Source organism: Pelophylax lessonae (assembly GCF_965119305.1).
Source record: "Pelophylax lessonae genome assembly, chromosome: 4".
Taxonomy (NCBI): domain Eukaryota; kingdom Metazoa; phylum Chordata; class Amphibia; order Anura; family Ranidae; genus Pelophylax; species Pelophylax lessonae.
Genome location: NC_138771.1, coordinates 585,835,978 through 585,848,698, shown reverse-complemented (window position 1 = coordinate 585,848,698; position 12,721 = coordinate 585,835,978). Strand labels below are relative to the sequence as shown.

The window sequence follows — 12,721 nt, the reverse complement described above, 5'->3', positions numbered from 1 at the left end:
ATGACCGGGCACTGCCACATGACATGCGCAAAATCCGCACGCGGGTGAGTACCCCTGGTGCATGCAGGAGTCGGGAGTCTATGCATGGCATGCAACCGGACCGGGGTCACATAAGATTGGTGTAGCATGTAGAGATGGATCAGCCTGTTAACAGCCGGAGAAACCGAGAGGTGTGTCAGACACGCCTCCTCCCAGTCTTCATCCAACACCAAAGAGATTTTAAAGGGAAAGAAGTGGAATGTTATGCAATGGCCAAGTCAATCACCTGACCTGAATCCGATTTGAGCATGCATTTCACTTGCTGAAGACAAAACTGAAGGGAAAATGCCCCAAGAACAAGCAGGAACTGAAGACAGTTGCAGTAGAGGCCTGGCAGAGCATCATCAGGGATGAAACCCAGCGTCTGGTGATGTCTATGCGTTCCAGATTTCAGGCTGTAATTGACTGCAAAGGATTTGCAACCAAGTATTAAAAAGTGAAAGTTTAATTTATTATTGTTAATCTGTCCCATTACTTTTGGTCCCTTTAAAAAGTGGGAGGCACATATACAAACTGTTGTAATTCCTACACCGTTCACCGGATTTGGATGTAAATACCCTCAAATTAAAGCTGAAAGTCTGCAGTTAAAGCACATCTCGTTTGTTTCATTTCAAATCCATTGTGGTAGTGTATAGAGCCAAAAAGATTAGAATTGTGTCGATGTCCCAATATTTATTGACCCGACTGTATATTGATTGGTTTGTGTGAAAGTTATAGTGCCTACAAACTAGAACATATATTAAAATGAATTTATTTTTTATACTATTGGATGGCAGTGATCAGCGACTTATATGGGTACTCTGATAGTGTCAGATTCCCCAAAACACTAACTGCCGCTGGGGGAAACTGACTAACTGCCACTGACATTAATACAGTTATCAGTGAGAAGATTATATACAGTCACTGTACTAATGATACTGGCTGGGAAGGGGTTAACATCTAGGGCGATCAAGGGGTTAAACGTGTGGAACTATGTGTAATATGTATAAAGTGTGGTGCTTTTGCTAACAGATCTCTAAGTTTCTTATCCAGGACAAACAGAGATTGTTCTATCTGGACAGAGCTCTGTGTTGATTGTCAACACAGAGCTCTGGGCTGTGATTGTACACAGCCGATCACCAAGCAGGTTCCGGTCATGAATCATTGGCTAGAATCTGTTGACAGGGGGTGCAGGTGCATGCGCACAGCCAAAACCAGGAAGCAGGCAGCGACATACGGATATGTCACTTTGCCTATATTAGCTGACTGTCCACAGTACATGGAGGGCAGTCTGCAAGTGGTTACATGGTATTCTGAATTTCCCTGTAATGAATAGGGACAAGCTAGGTGAATGAATACATGAGCATAGGGGAATCAATCAGCCATGACATTACAAACTGCAGCAACAGCATGTCAGCCCATCATTACAAGATAAGGCAAACAAATAACACAGGGAATAGAACTACACTAATACCTAGTTCAAACAGCAAAAACATTTGGAAAAAAAGTGTACAAAATTGAATGATATCTGACATGCAGAATGATTTTTATCTATTTTATTGCTTCTTACCTCTTCCATGCTATTCAGCCACCTTGACACTCTCGGCACATTTTAAGAAGTCAGTGACATGTTTGGAGCAGTTTTCCACCGCTGTTGGGTTTAGTTTTAGACACTGTTCAAAGGCTGTAAAGGGTTCTGCACATTGAGAACGGATCTTCTGTATAATGGGACTGGAGGACAAGAAATAAATAGAGACCTGTAACATGTTTAATATGTGCCAAATCAATCTAATGAAAAAAAAAAAAAGAAAAAAAAATTGTCTTTTTTTTTGTTTTAAATCAATGGTTTATGCTGCCATTGACACTCTGTAATTTTGTAGGAATATTGAATAAAAGCTGGAAATGTCAAAAGGTTGAAATGACAAAAACAAGCTGAAGCTTATATGAGATTTTAGTGCTCGGGTTTGAGTATACTTTACCTGAGACCTTCCCCAGCTGGCGGTATGTGCCAACCATACTTTGCAGGGAAAATGTAACCACACAAGTGCTTTATATTTTACGCATCATTATAATAATTGACAAGTCTGTGAAAATAAATCAGATTCAGTTCTTATTGTATTTATAATAAGAAGAGCAAATCCACATCTAAGGTTCCTTTAAGTAATGCAAATAGATTCCTGTTATTTAAATCGTAATCTTTTGTGGATTTTAAAATCAATGAAAATGCAGTAATGGATTTGAATAATGATGTAGCAATACTGCCACCTAGAGATCAGAGTATGTAGAGGATACCGCTGGGAAAGATTTATAGGCGAAGTTCACCTTTTAGAAAAAAAAAAAAAACATGCCTATACAATGGAACGTATATTTGCAGGTAAGTAAAATGTGCATTGCACCCATGATCATTGGACGGTGGGTGCAATGCCAGGCCCCTGCAGACTGTTCCTCCAGCTCTTTGTACAGGAGGTACATGCTTTGAGTTGGAGAGCTGGTGGAATTGTCCATAGACTAGGAGTGCAGTAGTTATTGTACTCTGTTTGTAGCAAATAGGATTTTTAGTTCATTAATTTACAGATCTCTGTGAAGGAATGACGCGGATGTGCCCTGTTCACACCATACATACAGTTTGTGGCATTATACAGAAAAATGCAGCTAAACGGACATGGTGTGAAAAATCCCTTACAGGTAAAATGCCAGCTACTCACTGCGATGAAGTACACTGGGCCACCTGGACCTTCAGCTCATGACAATCGTGATGCCATGTCCCCGGCTTGTTTGTCACACACTGTCCATATGCATCCAATTCATTACGGCAGTACTTGGCTGTGACCTCCAAAGCGGCCTGCCTTTGAGTGAAGAGAATAGAGAAGGCTTGGTCATTGATAGAAATTAACATATTTTTAACAGAGGTATACTTACAATATACTGCATCATTTGTATTATTACGCAGGGCATTGAGTCCTACAACAGTTGATATTAGACAGTGCGGTTCATTTACTTCCAAATTGAAATCCGGATGAATTTTTTTGTTATTCGGATGTATCAGAATGTATCGAAATAACAATACAAAATTGTTTCCCCTAAATATTGGGACTTTTTAGGCACTTTTAGAGCCGGTTCACACTGGGGCGACTTGTCAGGCGACCTGGTCGCCTGACAAGTCGCCGTGGGTCGCCTGCCATAGATTAGCACAGGACCCGTTCTAATAGGAGCGACACAAGTCACTCCGACTTAGAAAAAGGGTCCTGAGCTACTTTGGGGCGACCTGGAGCGACCTGCATTGACTTCAATGATATGAAGTCCCTGCATGCCGCTCCGAGGTCGCGGTGCGAGCTGCACACCGCGACTTCACAGGTCGCCCGGCAAAGTCGGGTCGCGCCTATGTGAACCGGCTCTTAGGTTTAATCACACAAATAAAAAAATTTTATATAAAAAAAATAAATAAATAATATTTTATTAATACATGTTAAAAAGTTGGTTATTACATATACAAAAAATATATGACAATGTTCACACGAGACAATGTAGAAATATTGTGATGGACTGCGAATACACCAACTGTGAAGGATGTGATGATGAAGTTACAACTTTATCAACGCATCCTTCACAGTTGGTGTATTTGTAGTCCATCGTAATATGTATACATTGTGTTGTGTGAACATTGTCATATTTTTTTGTATATGTAATAACCAACTTTTTTTTTTTTTAACGTCTTAATAAATATATAAAAAAAATTATGAAATATAAAAGTGCCTAAAAAGTCCCAACACTCCCTATAATTTTGTATAGTTCATGAGGGATGTGGCAGGCAGGCAGAGTCCAACCACTAGTATTTTGATAATCTGAAATAACGAAACAAAATATCGTCCGAAATTCGATTTGAAAACAAATATAATATATACACATATATATATATATATATATACACACACATACACACTTATTTTTTCAATTTATTTTAAATAAAACAGAACAGAAAAGGAATAGAATAGAGAAGAGAAAAGAATACAATAGAATAAAAAACAATATAGACCTTCCAAAATTTGAATTTAGTAAAGAATAGAATAAAACAACAGAATAGAATAGACTAGAGGAAAACAGAACTGAATAGAATAAAAAAATAAAAAAGCATAAAATTTAATAGAATAAAAAAAAAAAAAAAAAAAAAAAAAACCCCCAATAGAAAGAATAGAATAAAATAGAAAAAAATATAACCATCCTCTGAAATTAGAATTTTTACTAGAATAAATTTGAATAGAATAGACTAAAAGAGAAAGAATACAACAGTCTTTCGAATATTGAATAGATTAAATTTGAATACAATAGAATAGAAAAAGGAAACAAAAAGAATAGAAAAAAAAAAAAAGAACAGAATAGAATAAAATAGAAAGAACACAACTTCTGAAATCAGAATAGATTAGCATTGAATATAACCGTCTTCCGAAATTCGAATTTCAAACAGAATACAATAGAAAATAAAAAAAATAGAATATAGCGGTCTTCCGAAAATTCAAATTTTGAATGTAATACATTTGAATAGATTAGAATAGAAAATAATAGAATAGAATAAAAAAAAAAAAAAAAAAACGCAAAGAATATAACCAACTTCTGAAGTGCAAACAATACAATTTGAATTCAAATAGAATAGATTAGAAAAGAATAGAATAGAAAAGAAAAAAAATAGAATAAAAAAGTAAGAATATAACTGTCTTCCGAAAGTCAAGTTTCAAACAGAATAAATTCAAATCCAATAGATTAAAATAGAATATAACCATCTTCCAAAATCCGACTTTCGAATAGAACAGAATATAAAATGACAGAAAACAATAGAATAAAATAGAAAGAATAAACATCTTCCAAAATGTGAATTTCGAATAGAATAAATTTAAATTCACATAGACTAGATTAGGACGGAATATAACCGTCTTCTGAAATTCGAATAGAAACTCCATCTTGGAGCCGGACCGAATGACTTCTTGGAGGTGCTTTTGCTAGCCCGTCGCCCAAAAACCACCTCCACCCAGGACATAAAGGACTCCAGGACCGCCGTCAGTGCATCGATGGATGGTTGGGACCCGGAGGGCCCCGCAGCCTCAGAGCGTGGGGTCAGCTGGATAGATGTGCTACAAAGACTCCATGAGTCACCAGGGGGGGGGGGGAACACTGCAAAGGTACAACCCCCACTACGCTGGCAGTACCACTCGGTCACCGGGAACATGCATTTAGAGAGGAAGAGAAACCCACCAGACTCACCACCCAACAGAAACAGGCACCTGCAGCCACCAGGATAGTCTGCACTCCACGTGCGGCGATCAGGAAGTGAAAAGATCCAGAAGTCAGCACCAGGGGATGAGGAGGGGCTCCTACTGTGGAAATCGCTGCCCACAGGGCTCCACTGTCATGGCCGCTGCTATTTTTAATGGAAAACCACCGCAAAACTACAAAAACATGGCCGCTGTGCATAGAAACACACAGGCTACAGCAAAATAGTGGCCCCGCGTGGCACAACAAGGCTCCAAGAGACCCAGGAGGGATCCCTAGGCCTCAAGAACTGACCCAAGCAGGACGGGGGGCCCTGGGAGGAGCCCCCACCAGGCTCAACCCCCCTGCACAGCCGATCATCTGGTCACTGCCAGCCCAGCGCCCTGCCCCCACCCCAGGAGGATGGGGGACAGGTAAAAGGGGGGTGCCTGAGGGGAAGGAAGGGAACCCGGGGTCTGACCATTCCAAAGAGGGGCCCACGTCCACCTCAAAACCCTCCAGGGGGAGAAGGGGGGGTGGGGGATGACAGCTACTCACTATACCTGGAATCAGGCAGGCACCGCTCCAGACAGAACCCCTCGTCATCAAAATGGGGGTGCTGTCAGCCAGGAGGAACCATGTGACCTCGTAAGGCGTTTAACTCGCAGGCCAGCCCCGTCCAGTGAGGATATGTTGCGAACAACCTAGCACAGTGCTTAGGTCTGCGCACGCTCGCTGACCAGACTGGCATGACCACTGGATCAAGATTATCCAGCCCGGTAGTTGATTGTAGATCTCTCAAAACAGGAGAAAAAAAAATTCTATCCAAAACAATTTGCCAGGACCAGAGATCCCAGCAAGGAACTAGGTCCTTACTCCTGAATAGGCAGAAAAAAAAAGTACCTATAGCAGAGAGAGGTATACCCCCTGAGACTGCCCATAGGCATAGCCAGATTCTTTTTCTGCCTAGTGTCCTACTCCTGTAGGGGGCAGTATAACCCAATGGTTATGAAGATCAGGAGCTGTGTCCATCAATAAACGAAAAAAAAAAAAACACAATAGAATAGAAATGAATATACCAGTCTTCCGAAATTCAAGTTTCAAATAGAATAAATTTGAATTCAATTCATATATTCCGAAATCATTTGAATTAAATTCAATTTGACTGCATTTGGGAAAATTTTAATTGAATTTGAAAACAAATAAACAAAACGAAATCAAACAAAATTCCGAAAATGAATTTAACTAATTTAACTAAACAAAATTATTTAAATAACGAATTGAAACAAAACAATGTTTGTTTTCGTTCTGCACATTATGCTAGTTTGTAAGTCCCCGTTCACACTAAGGCGACCTGTGAGGCGACCTAGTCGCCTCACAGGTCGCCGTAGGTCGCCTTCCATAGGGAAGCTGCGGACCCGTTCTAATAGGAGCGACACAAGTCGCTCCGACTTAGAAAAAGGGTCCGGAGCTTCTTTGGGGCGACCCGGAGGCGACCGCCATAGACTTCAATGTTATGAAGTCCGTGGCGGCCGCTCCGAGGTCGCGGCGCGCTGCTCGCACCGCGACCTCGGAGGTCGCCCCCCCCCCCAAGTCGGATCGCGGTAATGTGAACGGGGCCTTAAAGTACCAATGTGAAACTCCATCAGAAGGAAATGTCCCTCAACACTTCAATGTACCCTTAAAATGTGCACCACACCCTGTCTCCTGCACCCCATGGTGTAATGGCTGGCAAGGAAAAGTGTATGGACTGTCATTGCTGTCCATAAGATGTTGAAACTACAGATCCTGTATAAGCCAGTTAGTTGCTGGAGAATTAAATAACTCTCAGGTTTTACAGCCCTACAATATAAAATATGGTGGAAATTCAGCACCTAGGAGACAAAAAGGTGTTGCACCCAACCGCCTGTACCCATGAATTACAAGATGCAGGTGTAGGCGGGTATATGTACGTAGCACATACAGCTGGGTGTACATACACCTGGTACCCCCTGGATGGGTCTGTTCCCAAGTACATACGCTTCGTCTAGCCATAGAGGACTCTTTTTTTTTTTTTTTTCTCATCAGAAAAAAAAAAAAAATCAGAAAAAACTGAACAGATTCCCCCATTCACACAATGTATTCTGTCAGGAGGAAGCGCCTGCACAGGGAGTTGCCTGCAAAAGCAGCCAAATTTTGATCCATTTATGGCCAGTTATACATGTTTATATCTGCAATCCACATGGCAGTATCCTGTAATTCAGTTGTCTGTACACAACTATGGCTCCCAGGAATCAAAACACATTTACATTGTACAGCAATATGCACCTGTGTGCTTGAGCCCTGAAAAGATGAATGTGCTTTGAGCTGCTCATTCATTTTATTTATTTTTTTGTAATTTTTAGGCTCTGGGTACATCTTGGCGTCCCAGATCGCGGGCAGAATTGCTGCAATTCCGACTGCAATCCCGAATCATGGCAAATCGCACCCCAAATGCAGCGTGATTTTTCTGCGATTGTCTCCTGACAAATCACGGTAAAAGTGCGTGAACAGAATCGCAGGACTTCTGTCGCCCAAAAGAAGTTCTTGTACTTCTTTTGAGCGATAGGTATACACTACGGTACAAGATTTAATGAATATATATTGATAGTCCACCTGTTCATAACCAACAACATGGCCACCTTTAGGGCAGTGACCTTTTTTCCTCCTTACCCAGTTCTGTGAAAACAGCCACCTCGTCCTGTATCATAGTATAGTAGTGTATACGCTGCTGGGGTTTTTTGAAAACAACTAAATCGTCAAAATCTGCAATCATTGCTGCTGGAGAGTCACCGGAAGTGACATTGTTGGAGATTTTGGCAAGTTGGAGTTTTCGGCAGAACACCGGTGTTCTATCAGAATATGACTACCTATCAGATTCTGTAACTGGAAGTGACTTATACCTCTACCTATCAGATTCTGTAACGGGAAGTGACTTATACCGCTACCTATCAGATGCTGTAACTGGAAGTGACTTATACCTCTACCTATCAGATTCTGTAACGGGAAGCGACTTATACCTCTACCTATCAGATTCTGTAACGGGAAGCGACTTATACCTCTACCTATCAGATTCTGTAACGGGAAGCGACTTATACCGCTACCTATCAGATGCTGTAACTGGAAGTGACTTATACCTCTACCTATCAGATTCTGTAACTGGAAGTGACTTATACCTCTACCTATCAGATTCTGTAACGGGAACCGACTTATACCTCTACCTATCAGATTCTGTAACGGGAACCGACTTATACCGCTACCTATCAGATGCTGTAACTGGAAGTGACTTATACCTCTACCTATCAGATTCTGTAACTGGAAGTGACTTATACCGCTACCTATCAGATTCTGTAACGGGAAGTGACTTATACCTCTACCTATCAGATTCTGTAACTGGAAGTGACTTATACCTCTACCTATCAGATTCTGTAACTGGAAGTGACTTATACCTCTACCTATCAGATTCTGTAACTGGAAGTGACTTATACCTCTACCTATCAGATTCTGTAACTGGAAGTGACTTATACCTCTACCTATCAGATTCTGTAACTGGAAGTGACTTATACCTCTACCTATCAGATTCTGTAACTGGAAGTGACTTATACCTCTACCCATCAGATTCTGTAACCGGAAGTGACTTATACCTCTACCTATCAGATTCTGTAACTGGAAGTGACTTATACCTCTACCTATCAGTCTTGAATTTTACATTTATATTGGCAGTAAACTCACCTTATATACTGAAATAGACTATTTCACTGCGACCGAGTGAGATAGTCTATTTCACTATATAATCAGTTTGTCGCTGAGCAGCGCGGGGTGTACCAAGATGGCCGCCGCCACCTTCTACCTGCAGGTTTCTCGCTATATTTACTATATTACAATAATATTAGAAATGTAATACTGTTATTCAGTCTATAAGGGGAGCTTACTGCTAAAATAAATGTAAAATTCAAGACTTGCGTGGGTGTAAGAAGATGTCCGCAGCTGCTTCATGTTCTGTCACATTAGGAAACCTATTAGAACGGATAGTGGCCATGTTGGAATGTATGGCGCACGCGCAGTAAGTTGTTCTCGTCCTAACGTCACTTCAGGTTGCAGAATCTGATAGGTAGCGCTATTCTGATAGAACACCGGTGTTCTACCCCCTGGATCAACAGAGACACGTTGATGTCAGCCATCTTCAAGCAGCACAAACAGGAAGTGACTGCAGGACACTCTATGCTCTCCTCTATCATTACCGAGCATTGTGGGAAATTACATTCCTCCTGCATGGTTTTTTTAAAACTAATTTTAACGCGCCGTAAACGCCTGCCAGTGCGTTTGCAGAACATTAGCATAGACTTGAATGGGAAGCATGGAAAGGCTTCAAAGGCCTCCGGACTCGCCATGATACTTTAATTTTGAAGCAAAGCGACGCTATTGCTTCATGGTTTGATAATGTGAACAGCACTGAGTGTTGTCCATTGTTTTATTTGCATAGACATTTGAGGGGCAATAAAAATGCCCCTCAAGCGCCTGCTTTCAATGCCAGTGTGAACTTAGCCTAATGTTGGTTGCAAGAGGTGAAAGAGGACCTTTAGGCTCCTGTGAAAAAAATAAAAGTTAGTAGCTACAAAAACTGTAGCAGCTGACTTAAACAGCCAATCCGGGCTGTGGCACCCAGTTAACTATGGGCACTCGGCTATAAAAGTTTGCGGCCTCACGGCAGGCTGTCCACTGCGCATGCGTGAATGATCAATCCGTTTTTGACCTGGGGATGCGTCACATGTCCCAAAAGACTGCAGGGGGGAGGGAGGAGAACTTCTGTGTCCGATCACCTAGGCAGTCAGAGTGGAAGTGGGAGCAGGTACCTGTCAAAACCAGGTACCTGCTCCCCCCCCCCCCGCTCCAAAAAAGTGCCGATTATTCAAGGGGAGAGGGGGACGAGTCCTTAAAGAGGTTGTAAACCCACTTGTATAACTTTTACCTATAGGTAAGCCTATATTAAGGCTTACCTATAGGTGCTATAAATATCTCCCAAACTTGCACTGTTTAGGAGATATTTACAGTGCAAACTGCCGATGACGTCATCGGCGCAGGCGCTCTGAGGGAACGGCCACCCGTGCCGTTCCTTCAGAGCTCAGTGCCGTGAACGGCGGCTCCCGCGCGCAGGCGCGGGAGTGATGTAATCGCGCCTCCGGCCAATCAGATGGCCGGAGGACGCGAACCCGGAAGCAGGACATGTCGCCGTCCTGTCCCTGAGGTGGCGGCACGGCGGGGGCTTCGTTTTAAGGTAAGTACTACATAATGAGCTAGTATGCGATGCATACTAGCTCATTATGCCTTTCTCTTTACAGGGCTTTTTTTTTATCTTTTTTTTTTCGACTTTACCTCCTCTTTAAAGCAGAACTTCACCCTTTAGATTGAGCTCCGCTTTTACCACTTGACGACCGCCGCACAACTATTCACTGCCCCTAATAACTAGTCAGCCCCTAATGGGCAAAGCGACGTAGGACTACATCGCTCGCCCACGAGCCTCTAGGGGGTGAGCGCGCACCGCTGGAGGCGCGCTCCCACCCCCGCTCGTTCACTAACATCCCTGTGCGATTGACCGGTGGCTCACTCGCGATCTCCCGCTGGAGAGGGAGAAAGGCAGGCGGCTGATGTAAACAAAGCCGCCTGTCATTCTCCCTGGGGTAACTACAGAGATCATATAATCCTGTTATGTAGGATCGTAGGTCTCTGTGGTTACATCACAAGCCACGCCCCCCCACAGTTAGAATCACGCCCCTAGGGATACATTTAACCCACTGTTTACCAATAAAGTTAACCCCTTCCCTGCCGGTGTCATTTTTACAGTAACAGTGCATATTTATAGCACTGATTACTGTAGTATTGTCACTGGTACCCCCAAAAGTGTCAAAAAATGTCAGTTAGGGGTCCGATATGTCCACCGCAATGTCGCAGTCCCAAAAAAAAAAAAAAAAAACAGATAGCCGTTATTACTAGTTAAAAAAAAAACAAAACAATAAAAATGACATAAATAAATCTTTCCCGTAGTTAGTAAACGCAATAACGTTTGCGCAAACCAATCAAAATACGCTTATTGCTATAGCAGAAAACAAATTGGCCTAAATGTTCAAAAAAATGTAAAAATCGAATTTTTTTGGGGGGGAATTTCATATAAAAAAAAAATTTGAAAAATATTTTTTCAAAATTGTCGCTCTTTTTTTGTTTATAGCGCAAAAAGTAAAAATCTCACAGGTGATCAAATACCACCAAAAGAAAGCTCTGTTTGTGGGGGGAAAAAAAAAAAAGGACGTCAATTTCATTTGGGTACAGCATCGCACGACTGCGCAATTGTCTGTTAAAGTCACGCAGTGCCGAATCGCAAAATAGGCCCTGGTCTTTGAGCAGCCAAATCCTCCGGGGCTTAAGTGGTTAAGATAATCTGCCCGGTTCACATATATGCGATGTGGGAACCCCGCATCTACCCCGGCTCACACTGCATATGCGAATCGCTGGGGGTGTCAATACACAGTTAACTACACCCCCAGATCAGTTTGCATATCGCAGTGCGAACTGTCGATTCGGACAAGAATCGGGTTGCATACGATCTGATTCTAGTGCGGACCCAAAAAAGGGTCCTGTACAAGTTGTGTCCGAATGCGATGCAAATTCAGTCATACAATCTGTATGGTTGAATTCGCATCACACAGACATCGCATGCGATTTGCAGAGCAGTGCGGTGTGAATCACATGCGATCTCTGTCATTGCATATATGTGAACCGGCTCTAATAGTGATTGGCTCTGTTGGTCACTACAAAAGTCATCAGGCGATCAATATCTATGTGCAATCCATTGCTTAACTCGTCTTCTAGGAGCAAAATTGTTTAAAATTGGATTTTGCTTGAAATCTGGATTCCTTTTCCTGTGAACAGATCAGATCTATGTGCCATTCAGAGGATGGAATGCCAAATCCAGGAAGTGATCAGGAAACATTGTAGCAGAATAGAAGACTCAGGTATAGAATGGAGGATGTCTGGGGAGAAGATCAGTCACTGCACACATACAACAATCTACAACCAGATCCATCAGCCACACTCTACTTACATGATCACTGACACCAGCTCACCCTTGAGGACTTCACATGGTCACACTTTACTTCCTGTATGGGGGATGGGCACCCTGTGATTGGCAGAACACAAACTAAGAGGCGGAGAGTTCGATCAGTGAGGGAGGCGTGTCTGATTAACCCATGTATGGCTGAAACAAAGTGTTATGCAGAATCCTTTATAGCAGCTGTCTGATTACCCAGCATCCATCTTCATAGTGAGAATATACTGAGAGGGATCATATGTGCCTGTGACATTTATATACTATTATTATATATATGTATAGTATAATATTCAATATTACATATAATGCTGAACAGAATTCTGTACATTGATTCATCATCTT

At 42.1% G+C, this 12,721-nt stretch overlaps 1 protein-coding gene across 1 annotated transcript; it reads right to left on the bottom strand.

Annotated features, from left to right (window-relative positions):
- Nucleotides 1-1,589: 1,589 nt before the first annotated feature.
- On the bottom strand, nt 1,590-12,448 carry CHCHD5 (coiled-coil-helix-coiled-coil-helix domain containing 5). Its single transcript, XM_082256549.1, has 3 exons — nt 12,374-12,448; nt 2,724-2,864; nt 1,590-1,749 (listed from the first exon to the last, which is right to left on the bottom strand). Coding segments are annotated over exons 1-3 (294 nt in total). The 5' UTR covers nt 12,376-12,448; the 3' UTR covers nt 1,590-1,598.
- Between the last annotated feature and the right edge of the window lie 273 nt (nt 12,449-12,721).